The sequence below is a fragment of the Diadema antillarum genome, unplaced genomic scaffold (genome assembly GCF_040938485.1).
Source record: "Diadema antillarum isolate AM-2024a unplaced genomic scaffold, OU_Dant_1.0 seq00000403_RagTag, whole genome shotgun sequence".
NCBI lineage: Eukaryota > Metazoa > Echinodermata > Echinoidea > Diadematoida > Diadematidae > Diadema > Diadema antillarum.
The window spans coordinates 270,064-289,079 of record NW_027271393.1 but is presented as its reverse complement, the minus strand read 5'-3'; the positions used below and the strand labels follow the sequence as shown (position 1 = coordinate 289,079).

Here is a 19,016-nt window from a genome sequence, read left to right as displayed (position 1 = left end):
TTCACTTTCTTTTTCTTATTTTCTATCTCTCTGGCTGACTATATTGATTTGGCGGGCTACTGTTCCGTAATATTGATAAAGCGATTTCTATATCCATGAATAACCAAGTGAATGTGGTTTTGTCAAAGTCGGCGTACTGTCGGTATAAAGCTGAACCTTTTACATCGCGTGAATGCCAGGTTTGTCAAATCAATGGGTAAATCAATTGATTTGACCTGTTTCTCGATGTGAAATAAAGGGTGAAGCCTGTTCGTACCATGTACGGAGGAATCTTAAGCCTGCTGTATTAGCTATCCGCGTTTCTCCATAACAGACATAAGTCATAATTTTAAATGTAAGCACTGGGATTTCTGTCGTATTGACGTGACTTCAGCAATGGCTGTCAAGGTTGGTTTTCACTTTAACTACAACGGTATGATGGCGAATTATCGTTCTTCCTCTCCGAAATCAAGATAAGAATGATAAAGTGATCCCAGGGTTTTAATGCAACGCCTGAGGAAGAAAACATACTGGAATAAATCTCATTCTGCGAGCAAACAAATTGAAATGATATCTATTATGACGGGTAATTGTAGATGGTATGTTAACTGACATGCCTAACTATGTCGTGCTGCATTTGAAACTTAAAAAAAACACCGTTATTTCATAGCTTCTAGGAATTTTTTAGCACAGCTTGCTTTTACTGACATAGATAGAATTGACGTTTCTCTCAGTCATGGTAGATTGGTTCAGCGAATCTAATCCTGTATTTCTGAAATGATTCCAAATTCAATGGAACTACCACTCTGGATAGCTATCGTTTTCTCATTGAAGGGAGCCAAGCTGATGTCAAGTTGCATGATTCATGTTGGAGAAGAACGGCATGTATAAAACGTCGTTGTCTTTGTCGAAAGTATATTGCCCTAACAAAACAGAGCCTTACCGTTCTTTTTTTCTCCTAGATTGATATTACACGTAAAATTCCACTCTTAGTATTTCAGACCAAAAGATATACGACACATTGCGGCTACTGCTGAAATTCTTTGCTGACACGTGTATGTTTGGTATAGCTGCTAAAAAGCAGAACATGCTACCAAGCACTCATGTCTGAAACGCATCATGCTAATGGGTAGCATTGCTATAGTGTAAATTGAAGTCCTCCTTAATGTCATTTAGTTTCCACCTCCACATGGCACATGATAAAAGGAGGGGCAAAAGATTGAAGTTGAAACGTAGGTTGTACCTTTATACATGAAAGATTCATCGACTGTAACTGAATCTAAGCCTTTTAAGGGAAGCACGAATTGTATTATCATATATATTCACGTCGTGGAAAACCGGGGAACTGGAGAACTGGCCGACGTATCCCATTTAGAGCAGCTGAATAAAAGAGCAGAAAATGTGGTGAATGAAATTATTGGCAAATTATGAGCTCCTTGAAAAATGCACTTATGCCGAGAGTGGTCGGTGAGTGGTTCTATTACATGTCTGTGGAGTGCAACTGTGCACAAGAGGAAATGAGTAATAAGTCGAAAACCTGAACTAGACATGCAGAACAGTTGTTTAGGCAGATAAAAAGACCTTTATGAGGGCAATAACTATTGATACTGCCAACTAATTCTTGGTGTGGTATGATAAAGGTAATGTATTTATATTATGCGAACACTGTTATCCTTTTTTTTTAATCAATCATATAACGTATCAATCATATAAGTTCGTTATGTGATTGAGACGGGACTGATTTTTGTGTATATTTCATTTGTTCTGTCTGGGAAGTGTGGTCAGAATTTATGATGGAACTTTGTATTGCTACACATTTATAGACACAAAAAGACTTCTTTCACTTAGAGTTTATTTTGAGTAAGCACCAAACACAATCACCTTCCGGGAGAAAGCCAAAGATAAGTTCCACAAGAGAAATCGACGCCCCAATTATACAACGCAGACAGCCGATTTAAGATGCCAGCACGTGGATAAAGACATATATATATATATATATATATATATATATATATATATATATATATATATATATGTCTGTGTGTGTGTGTGTGCGTGTGTGTGTGTGTGTGTGTGTGTGTATGTGTGTGTGTGTGATTGACCGACATTCTGAATTTCTGTTCATCTTCACCCTGACTTGTATGCACTATTACCATTGGTGACAGCCCGCTCACCTGGGTTAACGTGCTTTACGGAACGACAGAAAATGCTAGTGATATTATGATAATGTTTGCATTTTCATTGTCATTTTGTTGTTATCTTTCTTTATTCATGACGGTTTCAATCATACGGTCAACACTTTGAAAACCCCAATCACGTGTCCCCTGCTATAGGTATACGATATCAAAACGACAAATTGGCATTGTTTCACCTCCATTTTCCTCGTTCCTTGAATATGATTGTATTATATGCTATGACATTAGTACGACCACCTTTACGAGCTTTACCGCGTGTCATGATTCGCTACACTCGACCGCACACTCACGATTCCCTAAGCCGCCTATATACATCGATCAAATTCATCGCCCGGCTCCCGCGGAATATACCACCGCTGACACTTGCCTCCATGGAGCATCATCCTCTTGCCTTGTCCCAATATTTAGTTACCGCCTCTCGATGTATCAATGGCAACATTGTGACTATCGCCACCTTACTTCTTCCCCCCAAATGTTAATATCATTAGTGACAGCGGAGCTCTTCAATTAACCTACTATGTACACTTAAGGAAAAGTAAACAGACATCTTTGGCAAATTTGTATAATCCAAAATAAATCGGATTCAGGGAAGGAGAGGAAGAGAGAGAGAAGGGGGGGGGGGGGAGGGAGAGGGAGAGAGAGGGGGATGGTGAGAGTGGGAGAAAAGGTCGACCGCAAACGGTAGTCGCTGTGACAAGGGACAGCCATAATGAAAGCAGTGTTACGTCAAACTGCCCCAACACTGTTTTCCCCGGCGGAAATACTCAGAGAGGTTGATAAGAAATATTCACTCTTGTATTGCATTCATGCATTCAGTAATTCTAGCACCATAGCAGCATAGAACCTGAAACGTGCAATGATATCATATTCATGGGGGGGGGGGGGGGGGCGCTTAGTTAGACAGGGTATAAGAGTGAAAGTACTTTCTTTGAAAAATTTCGGTTACATTTTTTTAAGCGGACCAGTGATTTGCACTTGGTAAAGATCGATTCAAAGTGAGAATCCAAGTAACAGAGGAATGGGAGTAATTTGATTTATCTTTTTCATAATTAGGAATGGATTCAGGTCAATAAGAAGTCTATTAGATATAGTGTTCTTAATTACATGTAATCATAAAAAAAAGTATATACAAGGGGCCCGCCCAATTTAAATTTACGAGAAATATATAAATAAGCGCAATCTTTCCATTTAGACATTTTGATTACGCCTCTTTATTGCTTATTACTTGTTGTCTTACTGATGCAAACGAAAAAAGAAAATTGTAGTTGTCTTTTTATAAACAGTAATTAGTAGGCAAGTTTGACATTAAGGGAAAAGATGAACGGCGAAGAAAATCTGTGAAAGATGTTTTATAGCTGTAGAAATTAATCAAATAAATTTCTCGGAGATAAATACAAATGAAAGAGGGGAAGAATGCGAGAGGGAGGGGTTTTGAGGATGGAAAAAGAAAGAGAGAGAGAGAGAGAGGAAGGAAATTTGTTAATTATCTTTCAACTTACATAAGCACAAACTTATTACATGAGTTCGTATATAGCGTGAAAGCGCATGTACAGATATTTGGAAAGTGGACCGGTTTTTTGCGTATTTTTAAATCAATAGTCGTATTGTGGAAAAGACTTGATTTTACAGCGGAGGTCCCGAGTTCGAATCGCATGCTCATGCGTCCTTGAACAAGATATTTTATCCGTAATATCCTTCTCGACCAAGGCTTATAAATGGATGGATACCTGGCAATATTAGGGTAATTATAGTGGTAGGGCCTTCTGGTAGAGCGGCCGCAATGCTGAAGATGTTATCCTGAATGTTATATAAACATCATTATCAAAATCATACTTGCTATTCTCATTGTTAGTTCATGTTTAATCATCGGCAGGTTACAACTATTATTGTTTCAAAAGTTTTGATATCAACCGTGTTGGTGATAACCTAAGCAGGAGGTTGTCGATTTCAAAAATGCTCTGATGACCACTCTCTATAAATTGAGTCATTGATCCACCATACGTGTGCTTTGTACGTGAATCAATGAGTTCACGTTTGCAAGACTCGGCGATTACCTACCTGAAACTCTGTGCTGTTTTTTAAATCGCAAACTACCATTGAGTCCGCAGAGAAATGAGTGGACAAAGAATAAGAATTGTTTGAAAGTTGGGATCGAGATTTTTTTTAAAGTCTAGTATCTAGAGGATCTGAACTCTGAATTTGACGCTAAACATCGAATCTAGATCCAAATGAGGACGAATTGCTGGAATCCCAACGCTTGTCAGAGGTAATACGAGCTTGGAACCACGCTGATTTGACCAAAGCGGAGTCTCTCCTCTGCCTGATAGTTGCTATTCACTCCAGAATATAAAGCTAACTGCTTCTATCGCAAGGATGATTCTTCAGATCTGGTAGTAGTAAAAAGCGAGTCATATTTTTGCACTACAGGGAAGAGAGAGAGAGAGGGAGGAGAGATGAAGAGATGGGGAGAAAGGGAGAGAGGGAGATCAATTAGCAATACAAAATATTCATATCTTCCATCCGCCTCGACCCGTGCATTCCTGCCGTGCATCTACCACATGCACCAGAAGCATTGTTACACTTCGGAGCGATTGGGAAGCGGACTCGATTAAAGTGCATGATTTCCACGAGTAAAAGGAAGAAGAAGGAGAAGAAGCTGATTAAATATACCCCTAATACTAATTCCATTTGCCAAGAAGAGAGGATAGCTGCTACCTGGCGGTTATAATCGTGGAGAAAAGTAAGACGTTGGGAAGAAAATGGAAAGCTTAGTCTTGAGATCTCCAACTCTACATCATACCGCCATAAATGCCAGACCATTTTTTTTTTCACGCTGAGGGGGGCAAAGAAGAGAAACTACTCACAATACCTGCTGGGGGCTGACATATAATTACTCAAATGGTTTATCGAGAACGGAGTCGACATATATAAGTGCACAGTGGACAAGGGCTAAGAGGAGAAAAAAAACTTGGTACGTCTGAGCTGGATACAGATGTAGCATGAAAGGTAGTCCGTGTTTTGATCGATATTCTACTTTGCAAGAGGGTGAATATTGGAACGACATCACAGAAGAAACTGTTCAATTTTCTTTCGCTAATTCGCTGTGTAATTTGTTCTTTTTTTTTCATTTCATTTTCACATTGTGTAACGTGTACAGTACAGTGTATCCTTTGTAATGTTCATCTCTGGTTTTTGTTTCATGTTTGTGATGTTAATGATATGTATCCTATATTCTTTACCTGGTCGAATAAATAATAATAATAATAATTGTAATTTCCACGTAAACCTAAGATCTTTGCTGTGGACTTTCCAGTTTATGGACTATTTTGGGCAATGCGAACGACGGATTTCTGTCCTTGGCTTTATTTGTGTTTCATCTTGACTGTAATCTTGTACTTCGGTTTGAACAGAAATGTTAACAAATAAATTTTCTTCCAGGTGTGAAAATTTTCTTTCGCCTGTGCTTAAACTGTAAAATTTGAAGAAGTTATGTATTGTCTGCTTCAAAATATTTCGTAAGCAACCTCATGACCTTCAATAGCTACACTCGATGATCCTTTCAGCTTATTGGTAATTACTTTTTCTACTTATTACAATCATCAAAATGAGCTCGTGACGTAAGCAAATACTTCCGGATTCTCACTGGGACTGACGCCCCCAGTCAGTGCCAGTGTTTGGAGTAGGTCAGCCATAGTGGTTATGGTGACGTCTTCATCAGCTCCGTGTACAGACGCTGCTGTGGGGGGGGGGGGGGGGGGGATTGGGGGTAGGGGATCGATGCAGAGCCTGGTGTCGAAAAGGTTTCAAAGCGAAGTAGTGACCTTTTGCCACCAATCAATCAAGCAATCAGCCATTAAGTGAACGGATTTAGTCACAGTCACTACAACCCCATGAATGTATATTGTAAACATTGCCATTTGCCATTTACTATTTGCACCCTGCGCGTTACAGGAACTGTGACAGGGTCCGTTTAAATTTTACCATATACACGTTGCCGCTGCGGCAAATCTGACAAAATACGTTCACTTGACTAGTATAAAGACAATTGTATGCTATATATCTTTAATTGACACGTACTTGCAGTTATGCTACTGAAAATTTGAAATTTTGAAAATTGATGAGACATGGATAGTTTGCGTCAAATTGAATAACGAAAATGATTTATTTCCCGCTATCAAACATGTTTGTTTTTTTTTTTGTCAGATCCTGTCGCACTAACATACTTTATCTGGTATAAAAATTAAGGCTTTGTGACTTGACAGTGAAAATAGGAAGACTGTTATTATTACACTAAAACCAAACAATACCATTTTTTCATGCATACAGAGTTCGCACTATAAACACGTGACGAATATGCAAATGCAATTTATTATGAATGTTTAGGAAATATTTTCGTAATCGGTTGAATTTCTTTCTTGAATGATCTGAAATTAAAAAAAAGGACCAGACATGTTATGTTCAAAATTGCACTAGATATTTTCCCCGGTTATACTTATTAGAAGCAAAACAAGCAAAACAAACAAACAAACAAACAAACAAACAAACAAACAAACAAATAGACAGACCCAACTCATTCATTTTCATCTAAAGCTTTTCCTACATTGGCAACTTTGCAAAACTAACGTGTAAGGAATATCGCTCATCTTCTTGACGAAACTTTCCGAGATATGAGAAAAATGAGAGTAGAAGAGGTAAAGTTAGCTAAAATGGCCACTTTGTTATATACAGAAAGAGTAAGCGGTAATTCTGTGATATTGGCGTACAGGTCAATGTTTGTGATTACCATAACGTGTCAGGGTGATACATGTAAGAAAATGTAATCAACTGCATTCCTTCACCAAAAGTTCATAACAGATATTTACGATTATAATTAAGAGCATTACGATCAATAAATTTTTGTTCTAATGTTATTCGTGTATCACAAGCTGAACTTAAATCGCCTTGCAAACATGCCGCGTCACGTAAGAAATATGAAGAACGAGTTAGCACCACCAAGTAAGGTGGAAAAGAAAAGTCAATATCCTCTCTCATTGTGGGTGTATATGCGTTAAGTAATGAAAGCTGTGCTGGGGCGGAGATGTGCACGGCAAGGTTTAATTGTCATTTCCATTACGACACAGGGGAAAAGGTAAAAGGGATTTCTGAATCAGAACGCTGTCTTGCCAAACTGTGTGTGTGTAAAATTTTCAGTGTCGGTATATCAGCAGAATTGTATGATGTACGTAATTGTATCGTCCTAATATCATTCATGTTCAATTGCTTGATTTTTGAACTTTTTTTTACACGTGTATAAATGTGTAAATATATCATTATCGCTGCGTGACTGTGATCACTATATTCTCTTTGCAATAGAAATAGTCACTCTTCATGTATATAGTACTATAAGGGCATCACTAAAACCTATAAGGAAATGGAAGTCACAGATTTGAATTTTGATAATATTCACAAAGAAAACAAGACGAATGCAGAATATTGTATCTATGGACGTCAAACAGTTACCATATCACGATACATGAATGACGCATCATTCTTTCTTTCGGCTCCAATACGGTATAATAGCACACAAAGCTTTTCTCACAGCATCAACCATTATGAATATATAAAAAAAAGAAGAAATGAAATGAAAATAAATGATATGAAAGGAAAACCAAGCACACAAGAACTTGGTAAGTGTCCTTTTAAGAAATAAGGGAGATATCTAGGGATTTGTTTCCTTTTTCCCCGGTTTCCGTGCGGGATAGGAGATGGTCTTCCTCTCACACGGCATATACTGTTCTTGAGTGAAATAAAAAAAAAGATACCCCATTCACTCGTAAGATTGATGTATTCCCAAGCGCTCCACCCATGCGATTGAGGCGACGGATCGTGAAAGTGGTTGACTAGAAGAGGTCGCAATGTGGAGCTGGTTGCATCTTCTGCTCTGACCCAGGAGAATTAAGGCGACCTCCTCGTATATAATTCAGACACCGAGGCGGCCAATTAATGTGGTCGGGGAAAAAAAAGAATAACTACACACATACATAGCCATATACAAACAGACAGACAGGTATATAGACACATGCGCAGATGTGGACAAAAGATACAATGGTTTCTCAAATGAATCCTGAACAATTACAAGCGTTTACCAATGAATTAGATTGTCTTCTCTGCGGCGAGCATTCATGACGAATTGGGCAATTGTCGTAACAACAAAGATGATATCCAAAAAGCGGTTAACATGGATAGTTGTTAATATATCATTAATTTTGTATTACACGGATTGCTATTCAAAAGAAAAATCATCATTTGACTGCACAAAGATTGGTATATTCCTGATGTCTCTTGTTTCATTTCAACACGATAAGTTAAACCATTTTGAATTACTCGTATTAAACTTAATCATCGGGGTTAAAGTCCAGCTCTGAAAGCAGGGAAGTGCTATCTTCCTACCGGGGAGGTGTTGACAAAAGACGGAGACCACGCCCACTGCTTCCACACCTCCAAAGTGTCCCCCCCCCCCCACCTGTTGCCAGGAGACTGGTCATGCTTCTGGGGATACTATTTCACTCTCTCCCTTCTTTCTATATCTTTTGCATGCTTTTCCTGTGTTTTCCTTCTCTTTTCCCTTTTCTTTCCCTCCAAAATATACAGACACACAAGCCAACGTTCTCTCTCTTTCTCATACAGGCACTCACAGGCTGAAGCAACGCGCACGCACACACTGTTACCTCTTTGTTTTATCTCTCTCCCCCCCCCCTCTTTCTTCTTCGACCCTCTCCCTCTTCCCACTCTCTCTTTCCCACACACACACACACATTGTCATACAAGAGTGAAAGAGGCTTCCAGTCAGAACTCGATCGATCGGAGGCGGACGTACAAAGGCAGCGGAAGGCACGCCAGCCTGCGGGTGGCACAGCGGCGCAATGGGAGCAGATAACCATTACTGTGGCAGACCAGAAATCGGCCTACCGGGAATCTTATGTGTCGCGAAAAGGATGTTGAGGGGAATTAAAACGACACTGCTACAAGATGATAATTTGCACAAGTGCCTTTCTGTTGCTGTGCAGAAGTAATAGTATTTTAAGTGAAGACCCTCTTTCGGTTCGTTACGAATGATTGATCAGCAATTTGCAGGAGGTAGGCTAGACTATTAAACTATTATGGAATCAACTTATAATAGATCAAGGGAGCATTATGGATGTTTCATAGAGGTGTTATTCCATTTTATTGTCAAGAAATGATTTGATCAACACTTAGACTGTGAACATTAAGTTTGATGAGAGACAAATTGCCTCAAATCTTTGAAAAAGGCATAAAACTTTAATATCATGTTGATCTGAGGACCACTTTCTTACCCATTAATATTGATTGCATGCACAAACCTGTCATTATGCTGGGTCAACTCCCCCCCCCCCCCGCCTTGGCAATACAAGCATCTTTTACAAATTACCGAGTTAATAATGTCATGTAGTGCTCCTTTGAGTTACACCTTGTTCTTTTTCTCACATTATTAAGTCAATTATCTTTTGCCCCTTCCATGCATGCCCCGCCAGATTTTAGTCATATCCTTTTACCTTGGTATGGCTTAACCTTTAAGCTATACCCTCTTAAGTGTCACAGAAAGCAAGACAGGGTGCAGCTACCAATTCTTGGCCTTTTCCTCTCATGCGCTCTGAGGCATCATGACGTCACTTCTATGCCTTGGATATCAGTCGCGATACCTCCACCAAGGAGCCAAGCAGGCAAGAATCATTTTATCGCAGTCATGAGAGTACAGAATTTGGATTTAGGCACTTTTTTAACAAGCCGCCCTTTGATGACGAGATTGTGAATGACATTGGGGTTAGAAAGGCCCGGAATTTTGGAGGAAACTGGAGGCACCGGTCGATGCCTTGGCACTTGGTGGACATTTCCAAGCTCTAACCCCTCTCGAGACCGCCATCTGAACATGCCAATGATATAGTATTTCAAGCAGGTCACTTGTGGTGCTGATAGAGTTAATAGAAGTGGGGACTTTGGACCCTACGGGTTACATGCCTAATTTTGGTCTTGCTGGCATGAATACGAGAACACGTATTGATATCTGATCCATCTCTTTCCCTCTGGTTTGTCAATTCCCAACGCCAGCATGCATTTCTAGCCGAATTCCTTTCTCTGAACAAGCTGCCCTTTGACAGGTGGCCAGAAAAGATACAAGCATCCACGCAACTGAACTTGAAGCAAAAAAAAAAAAAATTGACAAAAAAAAAATCTCTAAACATCCGGTCAAAGTAGAAGTGTGAAAGGAAGGGTGATGAATTATTGAGGCATTTTACTCAAATGAAATATCTATTGTTTCATTTGGGATTTTTGTTCCATGCATAGTTTGACAGGCAAACACACACACACACACACACACACACACACACGCATACGAAAACACACACAAAAATAAGACTCCCGTGAATGTCATATAGGCATTTCACATTCATGTTCTTATCATCCGTCACAATCATATGATATTAACTTGTTGCTTGGTAAAATTTTTCGACTTCTGTTAAGATGTTCCGAATGTACTCCATACTCAGCCATTCATAGTCGAAACCTAACCCAGAAATTACTATGTATTGCATTTGTGAGCATACAAACTGCATGATTTTGTCGATTACACCTAACCCATTTTTTCCATAAAATCTTCCCTGGATATATTCTAATGGAGAAACAAAATTGCTTCGCATCCTTCCGACAAGCCTCTACACCTCGCATCCGATCCTGTTCTTAAAAACCCTCTCATCGGATCTATTGGAAACCATATGACCAGCTTGGATTCCTAGACTCCTAGCACAGTCTTTTTTTTCCCCCACTCCCTTCTGGCGCTCGTTCTGTACATAAAGATGTATTGCGGACAATGCTGGATCTCTCAACCGCTTTACACCTCCCACTTTTTATTCCAGAGTGGCTCTTTCTGATAGATTTTCCAGCATTTGTCTAGTTTGGCCCTGAAGCTGAGAGCACGTCAGGTTAAAACAAGTTCCTACATGCTACTGACAAAAGCAACACAAATGGTATTTTCTGCTTTCAGTCTTATTTTTGAAAAGAAAAAAATTAACAACCACAACAGCCAAACAAACGTTTAGTATATTATGGGAACGACCTCTTGGAAACTTATGACGTTACTTCAGAAACGAAGAGCCATGCTCTTGAAAGGGGGGGGGGATATATTGACAAGCTTCTTGATTTTCGATGATTTACTATGTATTTTCATTTTTTCAGCCCAGTACAAAACACAACTAGAGTCAAACGTCTCTAGTATAGCATGTATTGTAAATAATGTCAATTCAAGCTATCGCTGACCTTTATCTGTAATATTTCAGCTGATTTTGGGAGAGCGGCATTGCCAATGTTAATCAAGTAATTGATATGTAAATGGGAAAGAATGCTATTCACCAGAAGTGAAGTCATAGTCTATATCAGTTTAATTTCCGTACACACAGAGGGAGCTCTGTCAGGATTCTTTTTTTCCTTGGGAAATACAATGCAAGAATAGTAAAAGGAAGAGTGATATCGTAAAACAAAAGAGAATATACACGTAAGACACCAAAATCATCCATTCTTTGTTACGATTCATCAATGTCAGTTGAGGTATTGATATTGTTGGCGCGAGTTGATCTGAGTTGATCTGGCAAGACTAGCATCGGGAGGTTTCTATCACCCCATCCCCTTTCTCTCTCTCTCTCTCTCTCTCTCTCCTCCCTTTTCTCTTTCCACACCATTTATTCCACGAGTTTCATGTTGGATCCCCTTGTTTTATTAGGGTTATCCAAGCTATTGGTTGCCAAACAGTCAGGGTTTGTGTTCATTGTTGCCAATCGTTCTGCATGGAAATTAAGAAATACCGCATTTATGTGATAATATACATGTACTACAGATATGATACAACGAAAACTGTTGAAATTGTGAAAAAATACCCATATAACTGTGTAATGTCGTATTTGTATTGACAATTTAAATGAAATTGCTAAAAATTGATGTAATTGTAGAGCATACCATAGACAGAATAAATCAAATCAAATCAAATCAAATAAGAGATAAATTTGCTAACTTCCTTTCACCCAAACTATCTAACTTCTGTCCTAGTAAAGCCTTATAGCATCTTAACTTTTGTCTTTAATTCGGGTAAATAGAAAGGGTATAACGATCATTTGTAACTGATGTCGTTTTATTTTTGCATTTGGCTTGGCTTCCTATTCAGAAATTCAATTCCCACCAAGATAGAACGATCTAGAGATGTAAAATATTTTTCAAATTGTATTTTCGGTTGTCTTTGTCCAACCAAGAGATACATTGGATCTTCATTTTTCTACCAGTTATCTCACAGGCCAATTTTGTCTGTTTTGCTTGCTGCGTTTACATATTACACTAGGTCTACTGCGAACGGTCGTAAAAGAGAGCCAACAATGGTTACTATGTTGATATCTTCAGTAGATAGCATGTAGCAAGTCTTCGATGAAACTGCTTTATTTGCGGTCATTCTTAAACACACGCCTTGCGACAGCCCTCAGATACTCTGATACAAATACATAAACAAATGGACCGGTATCCAACATAATGCCCATGAGATATGACCAGAATTCTTAAAGAATGTGAATGAAAGAAAAAAGCTCATGTTGCTCTAGGCTACTAAGATATAACCCAAGGAGCGAATAGCGACTTTTTGCAGTTTCGTGGAGACAACCACGTAGAGGGAAAAGAGAAGGTGGAGTCACATAGCGTATCCTCGCAATGATGATAAAGCCATTCCTTAAGGCATGCGTACAAAATAGATCGCAAACTTGTCTATCGAGTCGAGGAGACCAATAATAATAGATCAATATACAAGACTTATTGATGGACGTCGCATACATTTCAAAGAATAAAAAAGGGAAAAGAAAAAACGGATTAAAAGGCGGATATGAAAAAAAGTTGATTTGCGGAGCGGCATTTTTCCCTCCTTCCCTTCGAGAGAGACTGAGTAACAGCTTACCATGGTGAAAGAAAATTCCGTGTATTTCAGCGGCAAAGTCAAATTTGTCAGACTAATTACTCAGTTTTGTCTTAAAGCCCCAAATGTGACCTTCATGTAGACTGACAGTTATATTCTAAGTAAATTTAGACATTGAGCCCTTCAATTTTCTGACCGTGAGCCATGGTAGCCTTTTAGAAAAATGGCTTCTATTCACTTGTCTAGCCGTATGGGCTGGTGTGAATATATATATATATATATATATATATATATATATATATATATATCTCTGTGTGTGTGTGTGTGTGTGTAACGTATACATCATAATTTACATAATTGATCAAACAAAGATCATTCAGATGCCAGCACCATTATTCCATTAGGGATGGAAAACTGTCATATGGGTTGGGAAGAACTACACAAACAACATGCAGATATCCACATTTGGTTAGAACTGAAATGGTCAAAAATTTAAACATGACTTTAATGATGGAAATGGTAAGTGTGCATTTGTGAAGCAAGTACGCGCATAGCATACTCAAGTACACGTATATCAGTGGTTGCCATTTTGAAAAATGGCTTCCATGACTTTCCTTTGCAAATTTCAAGAGGGTCTGGTCTTAATCCACATATTATATTGAAGAATAGTATAGTATTTATGTGTGCCAAATAGGGCGGTTCATTGTAACATAATGATACTGATAATGATAGTTATAAGATTATAGTATATAATACAAACTTATTTTGTTGTACTACTAAAGAAACGAGTTATGATGTTCTTTACACCACAGTCGATGTAACGCTGATATTATCTTTCTTCTTTCTTCCCGTCATTTCATCCATCAAACCTTGTTGCGGAGAGATAAGTAATGATGTAACGAACAATTAAGAGAGAGCTAGCATGTCTGTACAGCATCAAGTTAATTCATTTTGATAGTTTTAATGACACAGAAGGTCAGGTCGCTTTTACTCTACCTTGCGCCTTTTCTTGACTCAGCCTTGAACGTTATTGCATACGCCACATTGCGACAATGTGAACACTGCTATTGTTTTGTTGACCATTGTTGACGGGCCATGGAAATAATTATGGTAATCATATTCCGAGGAACGCTCTTCATAGCGGCATGATATCAATTTAGGAGATTAAATCTCCCACAGTCTTTCACTCATTTAGAACCTCCCATTCATTCCGAATTTTAAATTTTTGAATTACTTGGAAAATGAAGCAACTGATGCTGAAAAACGAACAGGCGTTTAACTTTTTTCGCTTGGTTTCCATTCCATTGTTAAATTAATCGCTGCCGCAGTATTACGAACGGGCCGTATATGTCTGTTTTTGATATTTTTCCCATTCCGAAAGTACTATTTCACCATGAATATGTATCACTGATATGGACGCACACACACACACACACACACACACAAAACATATATAACATATATATATATATATATATATATATATATATATATACGGTGCATATCAAGGTTGAAGTCATCAGGAACTCGCGCACAAAATACTTTTTGGGCCAATTACTTTGTGAGGGCCAAGCAATAATGGTGATTGGGGGCATGCTTCAGTGAGTACAAATGTCAAAGTCCTTGTATAGCTGGGGACACCTTGAAAGAAATGCCACATCTCCACCAATTTCATTATGACATGATACTTGTTTCCAGTTCATCTTATCACAAAATAGAGAGAAGCCAAAAATTGCTATTCACGTACACGGAAACAATTATGTTTATGAGGAAAGAGTAAATGTAAAGTTCAATCTTCCGTGTCCCAGTAGTCAGGCAGATGTTGCTATCATCTCATTTTTCTGCCTTCATCTGCTTTTATCATATTTGAATTAGTCGACGAAGCTAAATCTCGCGACATAAAATACCAATCACAGTAAAACTAAAGGGAAACTTGTCAAAAGGAAAAACTTCGAAATAGCTATCAAATGTACCAATTTTCATTTGTGCTTATGGTAATTCGTTCATCAGAAGATGGTAAAGATTAGCGAAAATCGTTTTTATCTGATATCCATACTTGATTCGAGAACACTCTATTGAACTGAATGATAAAGTTGTGAGTGGATTTATAACCGAATGTTGCTTATACGGAAGGGGTAAACAATAATACAAAAAACATCTTGAAAGATATTTCTTCATGATTCTGGTGAAAATAAGTCAGATGTGGTGTGTTTTCGAACAAAATCTGTCCAATATACCCTCTTCGACAGTTTTATGTTTTGCATTTGGTGATGAAAGAGGTGATATAAACAGACAACGTGTCATCAAGAGGAATGTAATGAATACAATGAGTGAATAAGTGATGCATTAAGATCTTGAAAATATTTCTCAAAGTTAGAAAGGAAACGAATCGATTTGTGGTGAAGAGAAACCGCTTCTCTTGCGCTCTTGAACGTTTAGATGGCATTTCGGACTCCCCCGCAGAGCAGACTCCTCCACTGATTTCGGAGGGGAATATCTTATGCGCAATATCACCACCTTGTTTTACTGTTACTTATTTGATAGAAGTTATCCACGAATCGAAGAAGTTTGTTGATGTTACAAAACGTTACCTGGCTTGTTGTTATCGACCCCACCCCCCCCCCTCCCCCCCCCCCCAAAAAAAAAAATCAACAAAATGAAACAAACGAACAGTGTCGCAACTGCCTAGCAACAGCTTAGCCTAGCAACACTTGGGTTTGAACAGTAACTTTACGTTTAATGGTCGAGTAGTTGTCGCTGTCATGATATGATACTTAAGAACTTAACACTTGCTTATTACTCTGGTGACGTAATGAAAAGAAAATGCATTTGCACGCAGAACACAGAGATGCGAGTGTTATCAAGAGATCTTAATGGGATACGGGTAGCGGCCCCGGGCAACATCATAGCAAAGTGACCGCGAGGGGGTCGATACAACAGTTGGAAACCCCACCTGTAAAGATTGTCACTTCATATTCTTGAGACCTGCACTCTTTCAAACTAGATATACATTGCAGTCTTAATAGAAATTTGACTGTGATAAAAAAATAGTAACAGATCAGTTTCCTTGTATATGACAACTCTAGTGGAGTATTAGCTGACATTCAGCATCACTCAGATCTAATCTTCATTTTCTTTTGTCTATTCAAATACATAGATCTCTTCAACATATCTACGGAATTAAAGAAAAAATTGTAATCAGGATACTACTGGCTACAACATGCCTATGTCTACCGAATTTTCGAGGCAAACTATTCCATGTCACACATCTTCGTCACTAAAGAGGCAAATCTATGGTAATCCAACAACATTTCACCACAGATTTTAACATTCATGGACTTGCATGGTAACCCGTAAAATGTAAGCTGCTGTAACACGTACTTCGGAAATCTCTGCTCTCTTTACTGGTTCAATGAATATATCATATGCATACCTGACACGAGGAGCAGAAAGGTTAAGAGCCATGTCATCGGAATCAGCGTTGATTTAGCCATGATCAAAGGTTTGCAGTTCTGACGAAGAGAGCTCCCGAGGTTCTTAGTAACAGGTGGTTAGCATTCCAGAAGCAAAGAAATCTCCAAGAGTGCTGTGTCTCCGGCTCCGGACTTTCGAAACAATCCGCGACTTGGTTGGAATAAAAATGGTCCTTTCGAACTTTAGTTCCTCACAAACAGGGAAATACACCAACAGCTTATCGGAAGTTTTGCTATTACTTTATGTTCCTGTTTTTCGTCAGAAAAAAAGTCATAAAAATCATGTACAGTTTGCCTGAAGTTTTTCTCTCAATCGCCACTTAAATCGGTATTGTTTCGAAGGAGGGTTTATCGGTCTGGCGCTGATCGATTTGAATGACGGCGTACACTACGCGCGAATCAAAGAAAGGTGTCGTCTGCCCACGTTCGATGTCTTTGCTTGTCATATGTCTGTGGAACGCCCGCCGAGATCACCATGGCATGTGGACAGAACGACGCTTTGCGTGCTACGCAATCCGTGAAATGAGTACACTGGTTCGGCGCGGCCTCACTTATAAATGCTTAAATCAATTTCAAAGAACATTCCAAACATGTACCATCGGGTAGTTTGGAAGCTTCACTGCTTATACCATGAAATCCGCCAGAATGAATACCCACATTCTTTACGTATTTTCAAGAAGGAGTAGACTACCGAAATAGCCCAGTGATTCAGGCAGTCAATATTTCATTTGATTTAGCCCTTGTTGTTCAAAAGATGTTCTCTCTCTCTCTCTCTCTCTCTCTCTCAAAATGCAGATACACTATTTACATTCAGTTGTTCATAAGGATACGACACACCCACATACTGTCTCTCCCTATCTATCTTTCGCATCCACACCCTTGCATGCGAACACACACACACACACACACACACACACACACACACACACATATGTGAGCACACACATGCATAATTTTACACACGTTTCTTGCATGGTGCCTGTTAATAAAAGTGTTTTTATGCCCTGAACGGAAGAAAAAAAATTAAGATCAAGTTTAGGACAAATACGTTAAGCTTCCGACTGAAAAGAGCATAACCATTTGCTAAAACAAGTCACCGGCTTAAACACATGCACTGTACATACATACACACAAACATACATAGGAATAGACCAAAAATATTTCTCCTTTCATCAGCATTCATGTAATGGTATAATCCTCACCATGAGTTATATTGCTCTTTACATCTTTCCGTTTCGAAATCCAAGTAAGCTTGTCGAGAGACAGCTCTCTATGTATAGAAACATACACAATATTACTTAAGATTCGTATAGAGTCAAACAATCTTTGATAATTTTTACACCTGGCATCCATCCATACCACAGCAAGAGGAAAAATGAATGTGGAACTAAAGATATTTTTGACCTGCAGGAGTACCACAAATAACACTCGGGGACTGGGTCACATACTAACAAATGGTGGAGAACGGAACCATTTCGATTTGGAACCATTTACACGTTCTCAGCGGAACTATTTTGCGAGAACCATGGGATGAAAACCATTTAATAACCTTTTTTAAGAGTGTAGTCTCTTATGATATAATACTTGTATCTCGGAGTCATTGGCCTATTTTTTCTCTCTTCCCATCCTCACACACACACACACACACACACACACACACACACACACACACACACACACACACACACACACAAACACACACACACACAAGCACACACACAAGTATGCACAAAGACGCACACACCTATTTTTATAGGGACAAACTTAAAATGCTGTTGAGATCTGTAGGCAAACACACCTAATAGATCAGGAAAGATCCGACTTTATTGCATATTGCACTTTACGCTGTTTACTCAAAGCACCGTTCTCGTCATGACCAAGTCTCCTTGTAGCAATATAACGTATTAGTATCTACACATTTGCTGTACTTTTATAGGGTGATTCTCGACTCCAAGCCCAAAGTTGACTCCTTCCTACCAGAGTGAAATCAAATAAACACAACACACGTATAAACATAAAATCGAAGTAAAAAAAAAGTTAAGAAAAATGAGTTTTCACTGTTTGATTAAAAAAAAAAGTTTATCAGAGACAATTTCAAAATTACACAAAAGTTAGTAACAGTAATGATGTCATTTCCTCAAAAATATATCCCTATATGGCCCTGTACATAAGTCGTTAAAACTTTTGATTTCATTTTATATGAAATCACGAAGAAATTTAACCTTGCTTCCATTTCAATAATTGAAGTATTGAAATGACTCAGCATAAAAAGTAGTTGAGGGAAGGGATTTTGTGTTTTTACAACCGTTCTTCAAACATGCAAACTAAAGGGGAAATGGGATCGTGACAAACATTTTATTTTCCAAATCTAATGATGCTTGCACAATTCTGGATGTTTATGTGCATAGTTCGTTTTAGAAAATATGAATG

At 38.6% G+C, this 19,016-nt stretch overlaps 1 protein-coding gene across 1 annotated transcript in view; it reads right to left on the bottom strand.

Moving 5' to 3' along the window:
- LOC139732169 (uncharacterized) overlaps positions 1-17,090 on the bottom strand; it is a 65,252-nt gene extending 48,162 nt beyond the window's left edge. The window contains exon 1 of the mRNA XM_071643038.1: positions 16,547-17,090. Coding sequence (XP_071499139.1) covers positions 16,547-16,607 — 61 coding nt within the window. The 5' untranslated portion in view covers positions 16,608-17,090. The remainder of the gene's footprint in view (positions 1-16,546) is intronic.
- Between the last annotated feature and the right edge of the window lie 1,926 nt (positions 17,091-19,016).